The 23,480-nt window shown below is 47.3% G+C and overlaps 1 protein-coding gene across 1 annotated transcript; it reads right to left on the bottom strand.

Moving 5' to 3' along the window:
• Nucleotides 1-437: 437 nt before the first annotated feature.
• On the bottom strand, nt 438-13,278 carry F2rl1 (F2R like trypsin receptor 1). Its single transcript, XM_032899128.1, has 2 exons — nt 13,030-13,278; nt 438-2,503 (listed from the first exon to the last, which is right to left on the bottom strand). The coding sequence occupies exons 1-2, from the start codon at nt 13,115-13,117 to the stop codon at nt 1,398-1,400; spliced, it is 1,194 nt and encodes a 397-aa protein (XP_032755019.1). The 5' UTR covers nt 13,118-13,278; the 3' UTR covers nt 438-1,397.
• Nucleotides 13,279-23,480: the final 10,202 nt, after the last annotated feature.

Below are 23,480 nucleotides of genomic sequence, written 5' to 3'. Positions count from 1 at the left end.
AGAACAGGATAGGTGATCAGATCCTCTGTCTAGAACAGGGGATTCCTGCTCCTTACCATACAAACAGAGCGAAAGAAGTTCATTTTTAATGGAAAAAAAAAGTCAAGGGTTATACAGGCCTGAACAAAAGAAATCCAGGCGGTATAAAATTTCCAACGACGGTTTTATAAAAGACGACTAAATGGTACATGAAGGCAAACTGGCTAAATCTTTCAACGGGGGGAAAATACTAAATGGGAAGACAAGGGGGGAGGGGGAGGGAGGGAAGGGCCAGCATCCCGGAAGGCATATGACTGAGGGAGAGGGAACTGACACTGTAATAGTGCTTTATCATGAAAATGTCTTAAGTTTGCATGATGTATTTAAAAATTAACTTAGAAAGAAACTAAGCAGTATTTGCAGTCGGCCTAATACTCTATTACCCACACTGACTTAAGTAAAATTAAAGAAAAATATACAAAATTTTTATTTACATGTTTAGGAGCCTCATTTTGTTGACTTACAGACATACAAAACTACAAAGGGGTAATAAAAGAACCAGAAATCCCAGTTAACCCATAGGGAAATTCATCATAAACTGACCAAAAGGAGGCTCAAACACTGCTGTTGGTTTTTCTTTGCCCTGGCAAGTGGAACGGGGCTCGCCTCTGCAGTTCTGTGTATGCAGACATCACTGAAATTTGTAGAGCGGCCCCCTCATATCTGAGCTCCCTGGGCACTGAGGCTGAGGGACCTGCACACTGAACAAGATCCCCAGTAGTTCTGATGAAACCATGTGAGAACGGAACCACTGTGGCCATTTGAATCCTGTCGTCCAGCAAGCTCAGTGTTAACCAGTTGGAATGCTGGCCAGGAGCCTCATTCGCAGACGCATCTTCCAAGTCTATAGAGTCATTATCAGCTGGACTGAAGCTCTACAAGGATCTCAGATCCTGACAAAGCCACGACGGACTCCAGATGAACAAGAAAGCATTTCAGGGGGGGTCTTAACCTTCTTGCCAGGTATAGTTCTCTGCAGGTCAACGAATTTCCTTCCTCGCTTCTGCCAAGCATGTTCCTCTCGGTTCCTTCAGTTTCGGACGCTGATGTCCATCATTCTTGTGACTGGTGCAGAGACTAGCAGTTTGGATAGGAAATGACAGCCCCGTGCATTGTGGTGCATCTCTAACACACACACACACACGCACGCACGCACGCACGCACGCACGCACGCACGCACGCACGCACGCACGAACACACACACACATACATCATCATCATCATCATCATCACTAGCATCAGCATCATCAGCATCATCAGCATCATCATCACCATCATCATCATCAGCATCATCACCATCATCATCAGCATCATCATCAGCATCATCGTCAAGCCGGCTCCATATCCTCAGGCCCAGCTCAGTAGGAGGTTTTAACACTGGTTGAGCTGGAGGAGTAAGAGCTGGATTTCCTGGAGAACTTGTTGGAGGTGAGCGATATCTGCATGCGTTTCACGGTGCGGACGCTTCGGCAGAGGAGCGCGTTTCTGGCCTGGTCCCTGAAATCTTTCGAAACAAAGTAGTAGACAAAGGGGTCTATGCAGCTGTTGAGGGTGGACAGGCAGAGGGCGACAAGGTAGAGGGCGTAGACGTGGCTCTGCCTCTGGCTTTTGATGAGGAAATAATGCACGACGAGCAGCAGGTTGCTGGGGGCGAAGCAGATGAAGTACATGGACAGCACCGTGATGATGAGGCGGATAGCCCTCCGCCTTTTCTTCTCCGAGTGCTCATCCATGGCCGAGGAACGGAGTGTTTTGATCATGAGCACATAGGCAGACGCAGTAAGGAGGGCTGGGAACAGAAAGACTCCAATGGCCAGGGAGAGGAAGTAACTGAACATGTCCCCCACCAGGACCTCCTCGGGCAGCACGTCGTGACAGGTGGTGATGTTCAAGGCTGGAATGTAGATGGTCTGCTTCATGACGTACAGAGGGATGGTGACCAGAAAAATCAGGAGCCAGATCGCCAGGGAGACGCCAACAGCGATGTTGGCCCTCTTCCTGGAGTGTCCCATGGGGTTCACGATCACCCAGTACCTCTGCACGCTGAGGCAGGTCATGAAAAGGATGGAGCAGTACATGTTGCCGTAGAAAAAGCCAATGAGCACCTTGCAGAGCGCATCCCCATAGATCCAGTCGTTGCCATGGAGGTGGTAGGCGATCTTCAGGGGGAACCAGATGACAGAGAGGAGGTCTGCCAAGGCCAGGTTGGCCATGTAAATCACAGCAGGGTGTTTCTTCTTCGTTCGGAAGAAGAAGACCCAGAGGGCCATACCATTACTGGGCAAACCAATTACAAATACAATGATGTAGATGGCCGGGAGAAAGACGGTGGTCAGCTTCCCGGTGAGGACGGATGCAGAGAATTCATCAACGGAAAAGCTTGGTTCAACTGGAGCCCCTTTCCCAGTGATGGGAGGTGGCGTGTCCAATCTGCCAATCAGACTTCTCCCTTTACTGTTGGGTCCTGCATGAAGAAGGCAGAACAGAGTGGTTACTGAGATAAATGGTCCAACAACAGGGAGCTGCGCTGAAATGAAAAAGTTCAGATGAACACTGACAGATGATATTGGAGTATTATGGGGAATATTCTCTTTGAGCAACCGTACTGAGCAGGGGCGGTTGGCGGCAGTCGGAGTCTAATTCTTGTGTGTGCTAGGCAAGTATTTTACCACTGAGCTACATCTTCAGCCCCAGGAATGGTACTTTGTCAACAGTGAGAGTTTTGGATTCTGTATAGGACAGTGACTTCTAGGAATCCTAAGACTGACAGGATTTCATTTTTTTTTTAAAAATTAGCTACACTCATTAGTCCTGTTATTTAACCACACAGCCATCAGCAGTCTTTGATAGATCAGTTAGTAAAGACAATTAGATAGATGGATGGATGGATGGATGGATGGATGGATGGATGGATGGATGGACAGATATATGGATGATGGATAGATGGTGGATGGATAGGTAGGTAGATGATATATGGATGATACATGTATGTATGTATGTATGTATGTATGTATGTATGTATGTACAGATCAGTCTAGAATTGTGTAGTAACTCTTCCCAAGTGTCTACTGAGTAAGACAGCCTTGTCTTGCAATCAGCTGTCTCCACTCTCATTTTCTTGTGTACATCTATCCTACTCTGACCTTAAGCCAAGATCCAGCCTAGCTGTCAACCACACCCTGTCCCAGGGGCCAGCCTATGGAGATTCCAGAACCAGGGGGCATCCCCTTGTCTACCCACAAGGATGGGTAGGCATTTCCCAGCTCTCTGCTGGCTTCATAAACATCGTCCCACAGAGCTGTTGGCAGGCAGGTTGGCTGGCAACACCAAATGTTCTCTGAGTTTCGAGCATGTAGCAGCAAGTTTTAACGTAGGGTGCTTCCTTCATGCTATGAATGGAGCATTCAAAACCACAAGTAGACCTGGGTGAGGTAGGACATGCCTATAGTCTCAGCTATTTGGAAAGCTGAGGCGAATGGATTGTTTTAGCTTAAGGAATCCGAGACCAGCCTGGGTGACATAGTGAGATTCCATCAAAAGCAAAACGAAACAGAACAACCTACCAACCAATGAATGGCAAGCCTATGCTTCACCCTGCCTCATCCTGTACTCACTCACAGACCTGAAGGAGGAAGGGAGGACACTAAGAGTCTTACTTTATGATGAGCCTGAGGCCTCCGCCATCTTACACATTGTTCATGGACCGAGGAAGACAGCATATCTCCTGACTTTCTGCAATTTATTGATCTGATCTGCTTCTGGCTCCAGACTCAGGTTCTACAGAACTGTTCCCTTCGGGAAGTTTCACCACGTAGGGCTGTTGTAGGGCTGTCGGCGAAGGGTGAGTGGGAGGAGCGCTGGAGCTTACAGGGATCAGCAGCTCACTTTCCACCCACTGCAGAAAATGGAAGGTGCCCTCTATGTTCCTGTCCTAATCCCCAGTAGACAAGGATCTTGGCAACCCCAACCCACAACCATCAGAACGCTATCCTGGTTGTCCATTCAGGCACTCAGTCCCAACGACCACGGTCTTTTAAGACCGAGGGAAGTTGGGGGCAGAAAAAGAGAAAACAGCAGAGAAAGCAACGTGGTAGACAATGGGAGCAAAGGCTGGTTCACTGTGCCAAGACACCAAAGATGGCAGCACCCACCGGATGCTGGGGATGGACAGTCTCTCCCCCCCTCTCATTCCAGACCCCTCACTTCAGAACCGAGAGAGCAAATATCTGTTGGTTTATAGCACCGCACATCACGGGGGCCTTAGGAAAATAAATGCACTTAGCGGAAACATGTGTCCAGTGTTTCCATTTCTTCTATAACTGTCCAAAAGGAGCAGCCTTTAAAAATTAAACCAAGAGGAACTGGAGGGATGGCTCAGCGGTTAGAGCGCTGACTGCTCTTCCAGAGAGTTCAATTCCCAGCAACCACATGGTGGCTCACAACCAATCTATAAGGGAATCTGATGCTCTCTCTGGCCTGTGGATGTATATGCAGCAGAGCCCTCATACATTATTAAATAAATAAAATTTAAAAACGTAATTAAAACCAGGACTGTAGAGACGGCTCAGTGGTTAAGAGCACTGACTGCTCTTCCAGAGGTCCTGAGTTCAGTTCTCAGCAACCACATGGTGGCTCTCATAACCATCTGTAATGAGTTCTGATGTCCTCTTCTGGCCTGCAGGTATCTATTTATAGAATAGATAAATCATTAAAAAAAAATTAAAACAAAGCCAGGTGCAGCAGCATATGCCTTTAATATGGGACTTGGGAGGCAGTGGCAGATAGACCTCTATGATTTTGAGGCCAGCCTGGTTACAGAGAATTCTGATATAGCCAGGGCGATATAGAGATCCCATATCTAATTAATTAATTAATCAATCTTTAAAAATGTAAACAAATATTCCTGAGGAGGCGGGGAATGCAGGGCAGTTGGTAGAGTTTGCCTACTGTGTGCAGACACTGTAACCCCAGGACTCAGGAGGTAGAGACAGGACAATCGTAAATCCAAGGGTACCCTCAGCTACATAGGGAGTTTGAGGCCAGCCTGGGATGCATGTCTCAAGGGAGATTATTCCTGAATGGCACAATGTTCCTCAGATACTGAACTAGATAACTCCACGAAGAATGTGTTCTGCACGGCAACCCGGTACTTAGCACATAGATCCAAGATGGAATACCGTTTCGCAAAACAGCGAGTGTTTCAGAAGATACCCTCTACACAGAAGGCATGCTGGTTCCCTGGGGTGGTTTTCAAGCCACAAACAGGAGTGACTCATTCTTAAGCATCTCAAGGAAACAGTAATGATGTGTTTACAGACTCAACAATTACAAGGGAACCTATATAGGATTAAAGGTGTCTTTAATTCTAGCAAGGTGCCACAATTCCTTCAGTCTCTCAGCCCCTGGCCCAGCCCTGACATCCCTCTGGATGACTATGCTCACCTCCCCACATCCATGGAAGAAGTGAGCGGGATCGAAAGCCACAGCTCCTCTACTCGTTTCTACAGGACACTGGACTGAGCACTGAGTGCCAAAGGTCTCACAGGGAACCACAGTGAATTACAGGATCGTGGCTGCCATCTCAGAGATCAGCACTGACTCACTGTGGGTCTGGTACTACTGTCCGCACTGTACGCAGGGCACCTGCTGTGGTGCCTCATTTTACAGATGAAGAAACTGAGGCACAAATCAGTAACTGAGTACCCGTCCCGAAGTTAAACAGTTGTGATGTGGGAAGATTTGGCCTTCGTTCATTACCAGAAACCATGGTTTCAGTCCCCCTCCCCCTCCACGCCTAGTTGAACCCATAGAGATCAGTCCAACCTGCCTAGACTCTACAAACACTAACATACCAAAAGTCACTTTCTTTAATTTGCTCCTCCTTCAGTAATTCACAGTCACCCATATTAATGCCAACATGTTCTGCGAGCCCTTTAGAGGAATTAAAAAAAAAAACCTTGCAAATCCCCCACAGCTGCCCAGAGGGTGGTGTATAACACAGCTGGACCAGCAGTGGACCAGTGCTCTGTGGATCCCACTTATCCACAAAGGCCTGAAACAGCCCACTAGGTGTATTGGTGGTTACTTTTCTATTGCTATGACAAAACACTATGAACAGGGCAATTTACAGAAGGAAAATGTCATATTTGGGCCTACAGATCCTGAGCGCTAAGAGAGTGTCATGGTGGGGAGACACAGCTGCAAGCTGCGGGCACGGCAGCCGGAACTGGAAGATCAGAACTCACACCTTCAAACACAAGCAGGAAGCAGAGGGAAAATCAAAAGTGGGGAGACGTGAACCTCAAACCTGCCAAAGGACTTGCTTCCCCGAGCAACACTACACCTCCCAGACAGGTCCACTAACTGGAAACCAGTATTCAAATATCCAACCCTATGGGGGATGTTCTCGTTCAAGCACCACAGCCAGGAACCCTGAACTTTCGTGGGCAGTGGCTGAGATTTTATAGAGTTCTCGCCAGGAAAATCAACTTCCTACTGTTCCCAAAGTTACGTAATGCTCTCTAAAAAAGGAGGAGCTCTAAGCTCATATATTGCCTTTTTATAGCTACTAAGGTCACAGTACAAGGTGATTAGTCAGCCTGAAGAAATCTTGCTGGAATGGACTCTGACCTGGTGATCAGAGTACAGCTGCGAAGAGGTAACAAAGAGATAAAAAGTGAGAGGCTAGGGGCGGCAAGGTGGCTCAGTGGGTAAGGGTGCTTGGTGCCAAGTTGAACCCCAGAACATACATGGTTAAGAGAAACAAGACCCAAAAGATGTCTGCTTATCTCCCCATGTAGTCAATGGCAAGTTCTCTCTCTCTCTCTCTCTGTGTGTGTGTGTGTGTGTGTGTGTGTGTGTCTCTGTCTCTCTCTCTCTCTCTCTCTCTCTCTCACACACACACACACAGAGGCACGAGCACAAATGCACACACATCCACCTGGAGGCAGGGGGGTGGAGGGGGGATGGGAGGGGATGTAATTTAAAAAGTGGTTTATACACAGCTGTGGTGGACAGAAACCAGTGGGGGACGTCTCAGCATGGTTGGGATCTGGTGAGGACCCTCTCCCAGGCTGCAGATTGCCAGCTCCAGATGCATCCTCACAAGCCTTAGGTTTCGTGTTGCTAGGATTCAGCACATAACTAGGGGAGGAAGTGTTTCCTTTGGCACGCAGCAGGAATGCCACACAGGCAGTCACACTTTAGGAGAGGGGTGGTAGACAGAGATGCTGGTGCTCTCAGCTTGGGGTCTCCTCTTATGCAGGCTGGGACTCCAGCCTATGGACCGGTGTCCCGCCCACATTCAGAATAGGTCCTCCCTCCTCAATTAAAACTGTTCTGGCAGGGCAGCGGTGGTGGCCAGCGTACGCCTTTAATCCTGGCACGTGGGAGGCAGAGGGAGGCGAATCTCTGAGATCGAGGTCAGCCTGGTCTACAGAGTGTGGTTCTAGGACAGCTAGAACTGTACGGAGAAACCCTGGAAAAACAAACAACGAAACATAACAAAAACAAAACTGTTCTGAAAGTGCTTCCATACACCCAAGGTGACATTCCCAGCCAGTCGAAAAGAAGATCAACCATTACCCAGGAAAAAGGAAACTCGTCCATAAAACAACTGTACATTAACCCACCAAAGCAGCATTATTCATAATAGCCCTAAATGGAAGCAACCCCAAAATTCATCAACAGAAGAACAAATAAACAAAAGGAGACGTGTCCACACAATGGAATGACACCTAGCAAGGAAAAGAAAGGTCAAGTATTGAGCCAGACATAGTAACTGCATGCTTGTTGTCCCAGACCTTGGCGAGCCGAGGCGTGGGAACTGTTTAAGCCTAGGAATTTGATAGCAGCTGCCTCAGCAGAGTTAGAACTCATCTCAAAAAACAAACAGGCTGGGTTCAGCTGCTGCAGCCTGGAGGGCTTCTACTAGAAGCCCAGAGTCTGATCACTAGCACCCTTTTAAACTGGGTATGGTAAGCCCACACCAATCACAGCACTCCACGAGGATCGGAACTTTAATGTCACCCTTCAATACACGGCTAACTTGAGTATGAGTTTAAGGCCCTCCAGAGTCACATGAGACTCAGAGACTCAAACAAACACACAAAGAAATGAAACATGCTGGGCAGGAGAGTGGTAACAAATGTCCAAAAACAAAACCAAAAAAAAGAAAGAAAAAAAAAGAAAGAAAGCAAGGAAATGGGTTATTGATGCATGCTGTAACATGGGCAAGCCTTGGGGGGGAAAAATAAAAATCATTAATAAGAAGCCAGTCACAGAGGCCCATACATTATGTGAATCTATACATGTCAACTATTCAGAACAGGCAAGTCCGAGGTAGAAAGGTGACTATCGATGGCCAGGGCTGGCCGGCAGCAGGAAGTCTGTCATGCAACAGCAAAGATGATGCCCGTGGGTAATCAAAGTGTGCTCAAACTGACCACAGGGATGGTCCCAATTCTATAAGTATACCAAAGTTGCTTTAAATGGGCTGTGTGGATTGTGAAAATTATTTGGCATAGAGACCCCGATAAAGCTGTTAAAAGTAACACAGAGAGATGGGCCGAGGTTAGAGATCAAACACATCTAGCCAAGGAGTAATAACCACTGCCTTCGTGGTGGCGACCAAAACAACATTAAATAAGAACTCTAAAATAAAGAGAAAAGAGGAACGAGGAGCAACATTGTAACAGAAGAAGGATGGCTGGGGATTTTAAGCAAGTATAACTTTAAAAAAGGAAGAGGAAGAAAGAAAAGGAGGAGGAGAAAGGCCCAAACCCCACCCAGATTCTCCACTCTAAGGGCTGGGGATGCTACCTCAGTGGTAAAGTGGTAAAGCCCAGAACGGACAAGGCTGACTTCCAGGCTGCCTCCCCAACCCCCACCACACAAAATAGAGTTGGGGATCCCAGCTTTAAACACTAAGAGTCTGAGACAAGGGACCATGAGTTTTAGGCAAGTCTGGGCTGCACAGCAAGATCTTGAAATAATAAAAGAAAACAACAAACCAAACAAAACAAAACCAAAAACGGTAACAGACATTCACATTAAACCATTCCACGACCCTGTTCAAAGGTCCTTGAGGCATGGGCTCTGTCCTTTCTGTATTGCATAAAAAATCCGCTGGTATCCCAGATTCTAGTTGTCAAACAGGCACAGTGTTTCAAAACTAAGCAGAGACTATGGGTGACCACGAAGTAGGGACACACGCAGAGTACCTGGCTCTGAGGTCACCTTCTTTCTAGGGCTACAAAAACATTCACCCACTGGTGCTCAAGGCAACACCCGCCCCGAGGACTGCCAAACAGGAAACAGGCTTGTGCATCCTAAGTTACTATACCCCTAGTCCTAAGACTAGACCTCACCTCCCTACAGGAAATATACAGTCAACTGTTAACAAGAAACCAATAAAATAATCCACTCTCCTCTGCCTAATAAGACTCTAATGTACATAATTCGAAAAACCTTAAATTTAGGATCCTCTCACCAAGCTATGTAAAGCGTCTGTTTCCTTGGAGCAGAACAACGGAAGAAGAGCAAACCTTACTCTTTCTTCCTGTCGTAGGTTTCGGCCACCCGGAGTGCACGCTGATAGGATCTTTTTAAAAGTCATTTGGCGAATATATCAAAAGTTAAAATGTACTAGTTCGTGACCTGCGATTTACTTGCAGGAATCTGTCTCACGCTGACCCCTCCGCTGACCCCTCCGTGGAGAACTTTCGTTGAACCATTGCGTAACCACGGTACAACAAAAGGAACCATCTCCATATCAGAAAGGGACTATTTCAGTAGTTTATGAGAGCTATAACATCCCTACCAAACATGGACAGAAGGCTGTCTTCTGGCTGTACGTAGATTTATTATTGGAATGCAAATAAATCGTAGGACAGCAGTTTCAGGATGGTCCTTCTGTGGTTTAAAGGACGTCATTTGGGAGTGGACTTGGTCTCAGTATTTTCGTCCTTTCCCAGAGTTCTTTTGCTATCAACTCTTAGGAGCACAGGCTGGAAAAAAAAAGTTTTCAGACGCTATTTATCCCTCCCTAGGTACGCTTTCAGCAAACTTTGTAAGTTCTTTTTCCCCGCAAGAGGAACTGTTTTCCCCAACATTTGTCCAGATAATAAAACCATAAGAAAGTCAAATACGGACTTCATGAGGCCTGAGCGATCAAGGTTAATTAGTAACAGGAAGGAAGCAAAGGGGACCAAGCACCCACCTCGAGTCCTGTCTCCACGCTCATTAGAGTTTTTATACCACAAGACTTTGGAAACATCCTGTGTGCCTGTTCACGAGACACTAATTTAAAAAGGATGAAGCCAGGCTTGCCGGTGCTGGTCTATAATCATAGCTATTCAGGATGAGGAAATGGAACCCAAGGTTCAAGGCCTGCCTGGGTTACCTAGCGGATCCAAGGAGTTTGGGCAGTTTAAGGAGACTTTGCCTCAAAATAAAATGTAAAATTAGGGTTGAGGCTCTTGCTCAGTGACAAGGTGGTTGATTAATACACAGGAGGCCCTAGGTTTAGTACTTAATACGTGGGATGCACGTGGTGTGTGTGTGTGTGTGTGTGTATGTCCATATTTTAAAGCTGTTAAAACTGTTATTGACCTTTACATGTTAAAAACCCATACTTGTACAAGGCTTTCTAATCTGGGAATGTTATGTATTTTTATGCACTTCTCAGGTACAAAAGCATGGGAAAGATATAAATCAAAATGTTAGTAGTGGTTATTTTAAGTACCAGTGTTTAGGATGATTTCGTTAAATTTCTCCTCTTTCTTTTTCTTTTTCAGTGATCGCATATTACTGTTATGATTTTAAAAAAGAAAATGTTATGGAGAGCTGGAGAGATGGGCTCAGCATTGGCTGTTCTCCTAGGATCTGGGTTCAGTTCCCAGTACCCAAGTAGGAGCTCACAACTGTAACTCCGGTTCTGGGGGATCCGATACCCTCACACAGACATGAATGCAGGCAAAAACACCAGTGCGCATAATGTTTTTAAATTAACTTTAAAAATGTTGTCTAAGCATGGTGGTGCATTCATTCCTGTAATCCCATCATTCAGAGGAGACAGAATTGTTGCAAGTTCAAGGCCAGCATGGTTATACATAGAGAATTCCAGGCCAACCATGGATACACAGCAATACTGTTTCAAAGGAAGAAAAAGAAGAAAAGAGTACAACAAGCACCAAAAAAGAACCAGTCTTAAAACGGAAATGGACTGACTGTGTCACTAGGGAAACAGCAACGGTCCAGCACTTACCCAGCCTGTGCAAAGCCCTGGGTTAGATGACCAGCAAGACAAGAAAGGGGAGGGGGAGCAGGAGAGGGGGAGACTGCAGTAGTGATTGTGTTGGAGAAAAGCTGACTTAAATGTCACATTCGCAATTCAGTGCCCCCACCCCACCCCCTCCTGCAAAAATACGAGGTTTATCTTTGGTTGGGACCCTTTCCGAGAAGCAATCTTTTGGGGGCTGGAGAAAACCAAGCCCAATCTGCTGTTTAAGAAGTCAAGGAGCAGACAGAAAGACCAGACTTGAGGGCATGAGCAAAGATGTCAAGGTGCCTGTGTCCTAACAAAATGATTTAATTTCAATTGAAAAAAAAACCGGGGTTGGGATTTAAATGATTTTGCCTCAAGGCTCTGGGTTCAGTCCCCAAAAAAAAAAAAAAAAAAAAAAAAAAAAAAAAGAAAAGAGTTAAGAGAAAAAAACCTCCCTGCCTCTAAAGTCTGTGTTACTAGACTAACTCTTTAGGAAAGTCACCGGCAATGGAGTATAATTATACAGAGAGAAAAACCAAGGTGGGATATTAAGTAACTCGGGTTAACAAGTAACCTGATTTTTTTTTATTGTTAAAATCAAGTTCACCTCGTACGCTAGGAACCTTTCCCTCCCAATCTCCTCATTCTGGAAACGGAAGGAGCCGAATAATCATGATATGTTTCCTATACTTGGTGAATCATCAAAGCAATCACTCCCAATCACTTTTTTATTTAAAGTTTGCACACACTAACTTTTGCTTCTGAATTTCTAACTTTAAATGACAGGCAAATCGAGAGGGGTTAGACGTTCTTCTACAACTTAACGACAAAGTAAAGGCGAGAAATGACCTTTATGACTCCAGCAAGTGTAGCTGGCTATCTCTTGCAGTAAACACCTCCCACCCCACCCTACAGCCTGCAGAGGTCTCCCTGGCTTCTAGAAGCGCCAGTTCGAGCTCACCCGGAGAAGCACCACCCGCCCAAAACGGCGGCGGGCCACTGAAGCACCGCCCCGAACCGCTTTCTTGCAGTTCTGTTTCTTGGGCTCGGCAGCCTCAGAACTAGAACTGGGTGGCTACCAGGGTGCGCTCCGAGGCCCCGGAAGGTCTCGAAATCTCTAGGCTAGAAAGTCGGATATAATAAGGGTCGGAAAGGTCCCCTTCTACCACCACGTGACATTCAACCCCACTGAGTTCCATGTCCAGCGCATCCACTGCGATGCCAGGCACCGTAGCCCCGAGTGGGTCTCGAACACTGTGGTTCAACCCCCAACGAAAGGGTTCAGTGGATGGGTGCGAGTGCAAAACGCGAGGTGGGAACTTCCCAGGGCTCGGGTTCCCACTCACTCCGCCCAACCGTGAGCCATCAAATTGCTGTAATCCAGGGGTCTGGTAGCACCCAGCCGAACGAAGTTCACAGGGTCCGCGAAAAGCTCTCAATGACTCAGTGTTTGCAAAGGAACCACCGGAGGGAGGGGAGGCTGAGTCCTGCCTGCGCTCCTTCCTTATCTCCCGAACCAGGTCGACCAGTAGAGATTTCAAGTGCCCAGACCAGGACTGTTTCTAGCATGTCTTTGGGGGCACTTCTCGGGTGTCCCGGCTGATTGGCCCTGGTTAGGGACCCCCATCAAAGCTACTGCGAGAGCCCTGAGATGCGCGGGGATGTGCGCTCCTACCCCATTCCCCCCCACCAGCCCAGCGCGTTCCTCCGCCGCTCCAACTCACCCGGTGCATTCACGGTCCGGTTGCAGGAGACCGAGGCCGCCAGAAGGGTGATACCTCCCAGCAGCCACGCCAGGCTGAGACTTCGCATCCCCGGACGTGGGACGGGCGGACAATCCGCCACCAGTGGTTCGAAACTCCGAGCCCCACTCGGAGTACCCGGTCCCCTTCCTTTAACACCAGCCTTACTGAGCCTTCCTGGGGCGGGACCCGTTTCAGTGAAACCGGAGCCTCTGGACGCACCTGCGATAGGCCACGCCTCCCAGGAGACCACGCCCCTTCGACCGTTTTACGCAAGCCCCACCCACCCCGGGCCATCCAGCCCCGCCCAGCCTGTCCGTAGCTCCGGTGTGTTGGCCAGCGTCCACTTGGCTGCTGGAGTCGCCTGCGGGTGAGGCTGGACCGGTGAGGTGGCTCCATTGGAATGCAAATGACAGGAAGGTTGGGACCCAGGGTTCTTAGAGCCTGGGCGATGTCCAAAACTATCTTTAACCTTTAATTACTTCAGAGAATCAGTGAGGTCATCCTCTTGTAAATGTTAGAAAGTCTAAGCTGTTGCCTTTGTCTTCAGTAATTGGTGTGGAAGGCTTTGTGGTGTAATAGGCAGTGTGGGAGCTGACGGATATGAAAGGGTTTTTTGTTGTTGTTGTTGTTGGTTGTTTTGTTGAATGCTGTCTTGTTTTGCCTTTTTGCTAAAACTCTCTGCCTCTGCTACCCTCTTGACTTCAAACTTGTGGCGATTCGCCAGCCTTCACTTCCTAAGTGCTGGTGCCAGGATTGTGCCACCAGCACATCTGGTGAGGTTTCGGTCAAGTAAAGGCAGAGCAGACTGCTGTGAACTCCGTCAAAAGGGGTAGGAAGGACTCTGCGTTCTGGGATTAGGTTTTAAGCTCATCTGTTGACCAGGGTCATTAAACAAACCCGGATGTGTGAGCTAGAGTGTGGAAAATACTAACCGCCAATGGTTCAGTACTCTCAGCTTGTCTAAAGCCTACAGCAACCGTGTATGCCCGCTCCATCTGGAGATGGGACTTAGAATGTTTGCTGCCTCGGGTTAACATTTCATGGACCCGGTTTGTAAATCTCCTTCGCTTCCAAGCTCAAGTCTGACTGAAATGTGTCCACAATGTGTTGCTCTATAACTGATTCCACTCGGGTCTCTTCTGCGTGTGATGCCATATTCCAGAGCAATATAGAGGCGTGGGTTGGGGTTTGTAGCTCAGTAATAGAGCATGTCCAAGGACCAGGGGTAATCGCCACCACGGAGACAGGCAGGAGCATAGAGTTGGAGACCAGTTGGGCTATATATCCTTGTTTGTATTGTAAATGATTGAATACATTTTGTCAATATGTTTTTATTCCTATGTTTTGCCATTAAAATTTTTATAACATTCCCAAGACAAAAATTCCAAGTTTCTCCTTTGAAGAATTTGGGTAGTTAAATTACCCTAAGCTGATCTCTTAGTCTAGGAGTTCTTTGGCTTTTGTCACTGGAGTTGTGCCAGGTGACCATCAGAAATGAGATGTTTGGGGTTGGGGATTTAGCTCAGTGGTAGAGCGCTTGCCTAGCAAGCACAAGGCCCAGGGTTCGGTCCCCAGCTCCGAAAAAAAAAAGAAAAAAAAAGAAAAAAAAAAAAAAAGAAATGAGATGTTTAAGTCACTACACTACTTGTATTGGTTGCAGGATTGGGTTTGGGGTTGTTTGGTCTTAATTTAGTTTTCTTTTTCTTTTTCAAATTCAAAAGCCTTAAATGTACGGTAAGCCCCAGATGGTTGTACAACTGGATTGCTTTGGTCGCCAGTCTGAGTGCTGTTGCCTGGATGCCGCATGGTGGTTGGTAAAGGAATAAAGGGTTCATGGACCAGAGAAAAAGAAATAAATTAAAACTAAGAGAATGAATTAGATTTTGCCACTGTTCAATAAAACTGTGGTTTAAATTACAGAGAAAATACTGGAAGGATTCATAAACAGAAGAGGCTTGGCTAGAGCACAGAAGCAGGTGTCTCCACAGGGAGGGGGATTTCAATGTGGAATGAGCTGCAGTCCTGAACAGCTCTCTGAGAAGACGACAGAGTTAGCAGAAAAACCGGAGTTAGCTGTTTCTCCAGGGTTTGAGGACATCCACCTGGCGTGTTCGAAGGGGGTATTCCACTCCAGAGGCAGGGATCAAGTTGACTCACCCTCTCAGGAGCCTTTGGTGAGGCAGTCACTAATGACAGTCATTAATATCTGTGCAGCCTTGAGCCAAATGGTCACCACCATAGTCCTATAAGTGTGTAGAATAGAGTTTCTATCTGATGAAAGGTCTGGGTCACACCTCAACATACCCAATGGATGGTTAGTCCATCTTCATTCTGCCCCCACAGGGGCTCACACACACACACCTAGAAACCAAAAGAAGAGAAGCAAATGGCCCGGAATCGGCCACGAAAATAGAATGCTTCCTTTCTGGATGTCAGAAATGGACAAGCAAAACATTCTTTCCAACACAAACACACACACACACACACACACACACACACACACACACACACACGAGGAGTGGTCAGAGAAAACAACCCAAGGGTCGAGACCATTCTCTTTAATGGGACATCCCTGAGGGGTCTCTCCTGGCTGTGTCTCAAAAAAGTTCTTCTGGGAATGTGAATGTAACTTAGCTTCCTTTGTGTAGGCCTTGGGTGGAGTCCGGCTTCTTTTTCCCTTCGCACCTCTATGACCTTGGATAAATTGTTCACTCTAAGTCTTGATGCCTTACTTACAGGGTTAGCATTTTGTCTGTTTAAAGACACCTAGGGATAAAATCGTGGTTCTGGTGTGAGGTAGAACAAAAATGTCTCTTTCCTTTCTCTGAGGAGCATCTGCCCCACCCCCCACCCCCGGAACCACAGCTTTCAGGGTGTGGCTCCAGGGCTCGCCCTTCAGATAATTGATTTCTAAAAGCAGCAAAGTGAAATCTAACCTAAACATTCCCGATGTCAGTCAATAGGTGAAAGCCGTCAGGCGGCAGCGGCCTACACCTTAACTTGAGCAGCACCGGCTGTTTGTTGAAGCTCTGAATTTGAGACCAGCCTGGTCTACAGAGGGAGTTCCTGGACAGCCAGAGCTACACAGAGAAATGCTGCTGGGGGGAGGGGAGGACAGGGGGTGGGAGTGGGAAGTGAAGCCATGAGTCCCTATTTTAATGTGTTCTTTTTATATGTGGGTATGTATTTATGTAGAGTGTATATGTACATACATACATGCATATATACATGCATATATACATACATGCATACATACATACGTACATACACACATACATACTTACATACATATATGACTCTGCACAATTCTAGAGTAGCCAACTATGACTCTGGGGGCCACTGTGCAGCAGTAAGTCCCTCTGGGGTGCTTTTTCTAAGAATAGGGTCTAAGTCCCTTCTCTGGAGGGTTGATTCACTGATCCTGGGATGGAACACGGACACTAACCTCTTTGCTCAAGAAAGCCCATTCGTGGGGTTGGGGATTTAGCTCAGTGGTAGAGCACTTGCCTAGCAAGCACAAGACCCTGGGTTCAGTCCCCAGCTCCAAAAAAAAAAAAAAAAAAAAAAAAGGAAAGGAAGAAAGCCCATTCGTGGGGTTGTCCGTTAACTGTCCTGATGTATGCTGTTGTCTCTGAACATTTACAGCACCCCTCCCCTGTCCTATACTACCCCAGTCTGGAAAGTGCTGAGCATACTTAACAGAGCCCGCTTCTGAAAGGGGCCAGGCCACTCACTCCCTAAGAGAGACACCAATTCATCTTTGATGTCCCTCCAGTCTTCCCCACCTTGTGTAATTGTCACCATCACATCTGCTATCTGGTTCCTGTCCTGTAGAGTGCTTCCAAGGGTTTGGTTTGTTAAATGCCCATGGAGTGTTTTGAGTAACCTTGCCTGGCACAGAAGGGAGAGCTGTTGTTTGGTGACTGCCTTCGGTGAGAAATTCCTCTCTTCAGAGAACCACGCGTAGGCCTCCAGAGACTTCCAAGTCTACTGACGCAGTTAGGAAATGAGTTTGGATCAGCAAGCTTTCCAAGAAACGCTTTTAGTGAACAATGCTATTAGTTAATAATCTCAAGAATGGGATTTATTGGTCTGGGGATGTAGATCAGGGATAAAGTGCTTGCCTACCATACTTGGGACCCTGGATTTCATTCCAGCACCACCATGATAATTATTAATTAATTAATTAATGTGGTTGGAGAGGGAGGAGGGTTTTGAGACAGGGTTTCTTTGTGTAATGCTAGCCATACTGGAACTTGCTCTCTAGATCAGGCTGGCCTTGAACTCACAGAGATCTGCCTGCTACTGTCTTCGGAGCAGTCAAAATGAACAAAGGAAGTATGCTCATAGAAGTCAGTTCACAGGGGTTTTTCTCAAATCTTACAGGGTTTTTTTTTTTTGTTTTGTTTTGTTTTTTTTTGGTTTTTTTTTTGTTTTTTGTTTTGTTTTTTTGTTTTGTTTTGTTTTGTTTTTTTTTTTGGATCTGATGATTCATTTGCCTGAACGGCCTTGAGGTATTTATTGTATGAATCTGTGAAACACTCAGGAATAGCCAACTCCTGACTGCCTAGGTGCCAGAGACAGGGGACTTCCTGTGTTTTTCCCACTCACTCTAATTTGAAGAGGACATTTAGACTGTGAGAGAACAGGCAGGAAAGCAAACAGAATTCTGCACTCGTTGTTTATGTTTTATTTGTTTATTTTGTCAAAACCATGTGACTCTTTCCCCAGAACGATGAAGTCCCTGAACTTTCAGGACCTGGTCAGCTATGGTTGGAGGAAAAGCTGCTCGATTCATTCACCCGTCCATTGAGCAGACACTTTAAACGAGGCTAGCAGTGAACTTCTACGCGATAACTCCTACAGTCACTTTCCAGGCTCCCAATACCCATCCTAACTGTAGAAATGATACCATTGACCTCCCCAGGTCCCTCCGCCCGGGAGTCTCCTCACCGGCAGTTGGTCCTCTACTGGTGGGCCCACACTGCTGACCTCTCTACAGTGGAGTAAGCCTGGGTTAATCTTTTGAGTTTCTTTCTAAAATGTGTAATTGTTCCTTGGTTGATCATGCGATTTGAAGTACTGTCTATACAGTAACAACTCCACATCTTTTTCTACCCTAGATTTCTCCACGACAGACATAACGTATTCATCTGGAGGCTGGGGAGATGGCTCTCCGGTTAAGAGCACTGGCTTGCTCTTCCACAGATCCTGAGTTCAGTTCCCAGCAACCACATGCTGGTTCACAGCCGTCTACAGAGGGATTAGACTCCTTCTCCTGGCATGCAGGTGTACATGCAGACAGAGCACACATACATTAAGAAAATAAAAATAAATAAATCTATCTAGCATTTTCCTTTGGGTATATCCGCAGGCCTATCGTGTAAGTCTCACAGCGGACGACTGATGTATTCACCCAGGTGCTGACCTCACCTTTCTTCGTGCAGTCTTCTCATCACTTCAAGTTATCCCTCTTTCCCCCCAGTTCTTCAGATTAAAAAAAAAACAAAAATCTTGCTTTGCTCCTGACTACTTACATCCCATATCTGATCTATCAGCAACTCCGCTTGACATCGTATCCCAAATCCCACCCTGGCCCAAGTGTTGGCTACCTTCTGCACATGTTATTACAGTAGGCTGTGACTGGACTCCTTCCTCTCATCCATCACATCCACGCCCTACACTCCGTCTTCCCTCGGCATAGCGGTTAGAGTAAATCTGTCAAAATGGCCACCAAAGCATCTCACTTCCTTATAGACAAGTGTCCCATGTCCCTCTTTGTAAAACATGACATTTTCACAGGTATACTCCTGCTATCCCATCCCACACACGATGGCTGGCCTTGTCTTCTGTTACTTCTTCCCTCACCGTTTCCGCCTGCCATTCTTCTGTACTTGCTACACCCTGCTTGGAGTACCTTTTTGTTTTTCGGATCCTCTCAGGCATTCCCCTGGGCGTTGGCTTTCTTAGACTTACAGATCATCCAAGCTGGAGGAGTACTTAGAAACTGAATGCTCCTTCCTCACTTAACATGTCTCGGCTTGTACACAGTGGGTCTGAGAGGTCTGGTTGACAGCCAAAGACCAAACTGATAATGATATCGAGGCCCAAAGGAATACGCTCCAAATACTCCTATGAGAATTTGAGATAGGGGCTAACCAGGAACCGCTAGCTGTAAATCTCCTAGGGTAGATTTTAGGCATCAGTGGCCAAGTATTGTCTAGATTATGATCTGTGGAGTTTATCTAAAAATCGTATTTATTTTATTTAAGGTGTACACGCTTTTCCTGCCTGTATGTGTATGGACCACATGCTTGCTAGGTACCCACAGAGGTCAGAAGAGGTCATGGAATCCCCTGGAACTGGAGTTAAAGACATTTCGAACCACTGTGTGGGTGCTGGGAACCAATCCCAGGTCTCTGCAAGAGCAACAAGTGTACTTAACTGCTTCTCTCAGCTCCAACTTTCTTGGTTTTTAGTTAGGTTTTTTTCTTCTGCCACGCAAACCAAGTGAAATGCATATTTTAATTGTTCTTATACTTATTGACTATGTAACACACACACACACACACACACACACATATATATATATTTATATATATATATATTTGCACATGCATGTGTAGTGCTGAATGTGCCATGGCAGGCATTTTGAAGTAAAAGTAAAACTTGGGGAGTTGGTTCTTTCCTTCTACTAGGTGGGTTCTAGAGATAGAACTCAGGTGGTCAGGCTTGGAAGCAAGTGCCTTTACCTACCGAGCCATCTCACCCACCCTCGTAGAAATAGTTTTAAAGAAAACAGTTTGAGGAGACTTTCGAGCCTGGGCGGGGACTTTTGACAGGAGACGTGTGGTAACAGAGTCAGGCATAGCATCATGGGAGATACATCTGCAAGGGAGATCTCACCCTCGTGGAAAATGAGCGCGCTGCGCAGAACTGCTGGCTCTGACCTCGTGGAGCCAGCTGGCAACCTCTGGACCAATGACTATTTATTGAAATAAGTACATGGCGTGTTGACCAAAGAGCAGTCATTATACCACCTGATGCGGACGGGAAAGTCGGCAGTGCAGGATCTGCTGGGCTCAGCAGTCCATTTAGGCCATCCTTGCGGGGGCGGGGGATAGCTGGTCTCCGTTACTAACGTGGCCATATTAAGAGGTGTCTAGAGCTGGCGATGCGCTCCAATGTGTTACGATGTGGTTCGTTTCCAGAGTCCAGTGACTGGGAGAGATGAAGGCAGAAACGTCCATGCAGCTGCCCAGATAAAAGAGCAGGATCAAGAGGAGGAACAGTGTGCAGGCCTGCCTCCTGTGCTTGCTCAGCAAGCGTCTCTTTGCTGTGGCGGCCATCTTTACTGACCTCTGACTCCATCTTCTTCCGGAACTCAGTGGCAGTGACCCTCCAGACCTCCAGTGTCAGATTGGAACTGCCGAGGCCACTGCTGGTTTCTCTGCCTCTGGCTTGCAGATAGACATTGTTGCTGTTCAGCCTCCTATTGTAGCCTGCCCATTTTCTTCACAAACCCTTCCGTGAGCATTCAGCAGGCCATGAGGGAAGAGCCTGGCTCACTGTGGAAAGGCAAGGTGAGGCCAAGGATGAATTTTGCTCCCGTACTAGGTTCTAGACGTGCTAAGTCAGGTTCACACGGCATAACTCTCAGGGGAGACACCACCAGATTCATTTCCGAAAAAACTCTACTGCTGTTTCTTGTAAAGTCACTCATAACAGCCTCTTAGGATAAGTCAGGAGGAAAAGGTATTGTTTTAATATCAGGCTATTTACTTAGCATGCAATTTCCATTTACAGCCCTAGCATGTAGGGTTGTGGCTTCCAAGTCCCCTCCACCACAGGGCTCGGCCCCTGGGGGAGGCAGGATGCGGGAAGTTGACCGCACTTATCCCAAGTGGTCACCAGGCGGGTGTTGGGCTGTAAGGAAGCCACAGACACGAATCCAGGTGTAGCAAAGCACAGTCTGAGGTGCGGACAGCCAGAGCTGGTTCAGGGGTTTCCCAGGCTTGCGACGAGATTGGGGCCATTGGATTCTCAGGCTCTTGGGCATCTAGGCGCCACTGAACGGAGTGGGGGCCCACAAGCTAGACCTAGCCCCAGGGTTGAGGGCCAAAAGTGGGAAGCTCTAGCTGGTCCTGAGGGGAGAGTCCTTGGCTTGACAGTGGTGGACTTGATCTTGGCTTGGTGGCAACCATGGCTGGGAGCACAGAGAGTCCTTCTACAGGAGATTAGACAGCAGCTCTACAGGTGAAGACCTTCTCCATGGCTCATTTGTAGTGGAAATTTTGGGTGGAGTGGAAGTATCCAAAGAAAACATTACACAGTCCAGAGGGGTAGCAGAACTAAGCCAGAGGGGTAAGGAGGGCATGACAGGAACTCGATGTAAGAGGGTGGGGTTTGGGAAGACAAGGGATTATTAAATCAATTAATTGTTCCATGGGTTTTATAGTTTGTGAGGGTATTAATATCTGTTTTAAACATTTGATTAATCTAGAAAGGCATCATGTTTTCCTTACTATCATGTAACTTCCCCAAGTTCAGTAGCCATTTAGCTTTGGCAAGAGAATTCATCTGTAGCTGGAAGGTCCCAAGTCTGTCCTCTGTGGGTCTCAGCATGTGTCTCGGGAGTCTCAGTCAGATGAGGTGTCTAGAGAGAGGCAACTTTGTTGTCCCAGGCAGGCCCCAGTCTCACTGGATCTGTGGGAGAAGGCACTGCAGCTAAACCTGTAGGATGATCACAACAGAGCAGAACCCCAGCAGGGGGATGTGTGCATAGGGTGGGTATCGTGTGTTAAGCCTGTGATGGTTTGCTTGGGAGCACATCATGGTCTGCTGTTACGATCCTAGAAAAGCAAGGGTGTTTGAGGAGTTTAGCCGCAGAAGGCACCCTTTAAGTCTGCTTTGGATGGCTGAGGGAGAAAATATCATGTTAATTATGTATCTGGGATAGACAGGGACAGCTTGTCTGTAAAAAGAAACTAGCTGTTAATTAAGGATTGAATAACGGTTATCGGTATAGCTGGTTTGACCTGTGGGAGTAGATTAGATGACTGTTGAACCTTAAAGAAAATTTAAACAAATTGACATTTTTTTTTGGACGTACGTCACAAATGCTAGGGAGAAAAATAAACATTTAAATAAAGAAGCATAAAAATTTTGGGTTGAGAAACACAAACATTGTCTTAGGTGTTCCAGTTAGGGAGGGCAAGCATTTAAACAAAGGTCGTTTAATTTTTTGGGTTTCAGGTGTGTTTTTCCATTGTCTTTGGCAGGCCTAGGTGCAGGGGGAGGGGCCTGCTCTGCCGCGCTGAGGCTGTGTGCTCTAGCAGACAGGTCCCCTTGTTTTCCCCGTTTGTTTGTTTGTTTGGGGTTTTTTTTTTTTTCTTGGCTGGTATATCCTGAATGTAGAGCTGAAGGAGAATGTGAAAGACCAACTTCGAAGAAAAGCTCAAAGGAATAAGCATGGAAGCCTGATAGCACAGTTATCAGCAGGGCTACAGGCAGGAGGAGCAGAGAGCTCCGGGCAGCTGCTGTCCCAAAGGAAGCTCTGCTCGACCCCTTGCTGTGGGGCTGGGGGCGGGGCAGAGCGTGGAGGCTAGTCAGCACCTTGTAGAGTTAGGTTTAAAATAAGATTTGGAGAGTGTAGCTAAGAGTCGCGGGGAGGGGAGGGCTGGCCAGGAACATATGGAGAGACAGAGACAGAGACAGAGACAGAGACAGAGACAGAGACAGAGACAGAGAGACAGAGAGAAGATGAGGAAGGCCTAGGTCTGTTGAACTAGATCGGGGTTACTCACGGTCTAGAGTAATCCGGAGTTCCGATGTGGGTCTCTGTGAGTCACCAGCTGGCCGTATGCTTCAGCTGGGTCTGCCCCATGTTGGTAGCACGAGTTGTAGGAGTATGGGTCCGATGTCTGCCTCACCACAGGGCTCAGCCACTCAGGTAGCCGGACGCTGGAAGTTGACCACCCACCCCACACTGTCACCAAGTTGGTATCAGGCTGTAGGTGCCCCAGGACACCAATAGGGGATGGGGAAGCACAGTCTGCTGCACAGGGCAGCTGGTGCTGGCTCAGGGCTCCCCGGGCCTGCAAGGAGACCAGGGCCGTCTGGTTCTCAGGCTCTTGGGCATTCAGGTGCTGCTGGGAGCCACGAAAGAGCTGAGAACGGAGTGGAAGCCCACAGGCTGGATCTAGCCCGGGGGCTGGGAGTGAGGAAGCTCCAGCTGGTCCCTCAGGGATGAGTCCTTGGCTTAACAGCAGCAGGCTTGAGCTCCGTTTGGTAGTCATGGCTGGGAGCACAGGGTCCTTCTACAGGAGATTAGACAGCGGCTCTACAGGCGAAGGCCTTCTCCATAGCTACCCGCTGTGGATCCTGCTGAAAAGAGGCAGTCCATGGTTTTAGGGCATTTACTGTCACGG

The sequence above is a fragment of the Rattus rattus genome, chromosome 3, assembly GCF_011064425.1.
Source record: "Rattus rattus isolate New Zealand chromosome 3, Rrattus_CSIRO_v1, whole genome shotgun sequence".
In the NCBI taxonomy this organism is placed as follows: domain Eukaryota; kingdom Metazoa; phylum Chordata; class Mammalia; order Rodentia; family Muridae; genus Rattus; species Rattus rattus.
This window is presented reverse-complemented; position numbering and strand designations above follow the sequence as displayed.

Bases quoted from the DNA above. Each gene is read 5' to 3' on its own strand.
- F2rl1 (XM_032899128.1), bottom strand. From the start codon at position 13,117: ATGCGAAGTCTCAGCCTGGCGTGGCTGCTGGGAGGTATCACCCTTCTG. The intron at 2,504-13,029 runs GTGAGTTGGAGC...TTCTTCATGCAG, and splicing joins CCGGACCGTGAATGCACCGG to GACCCAACAGTAAAGGGAGA.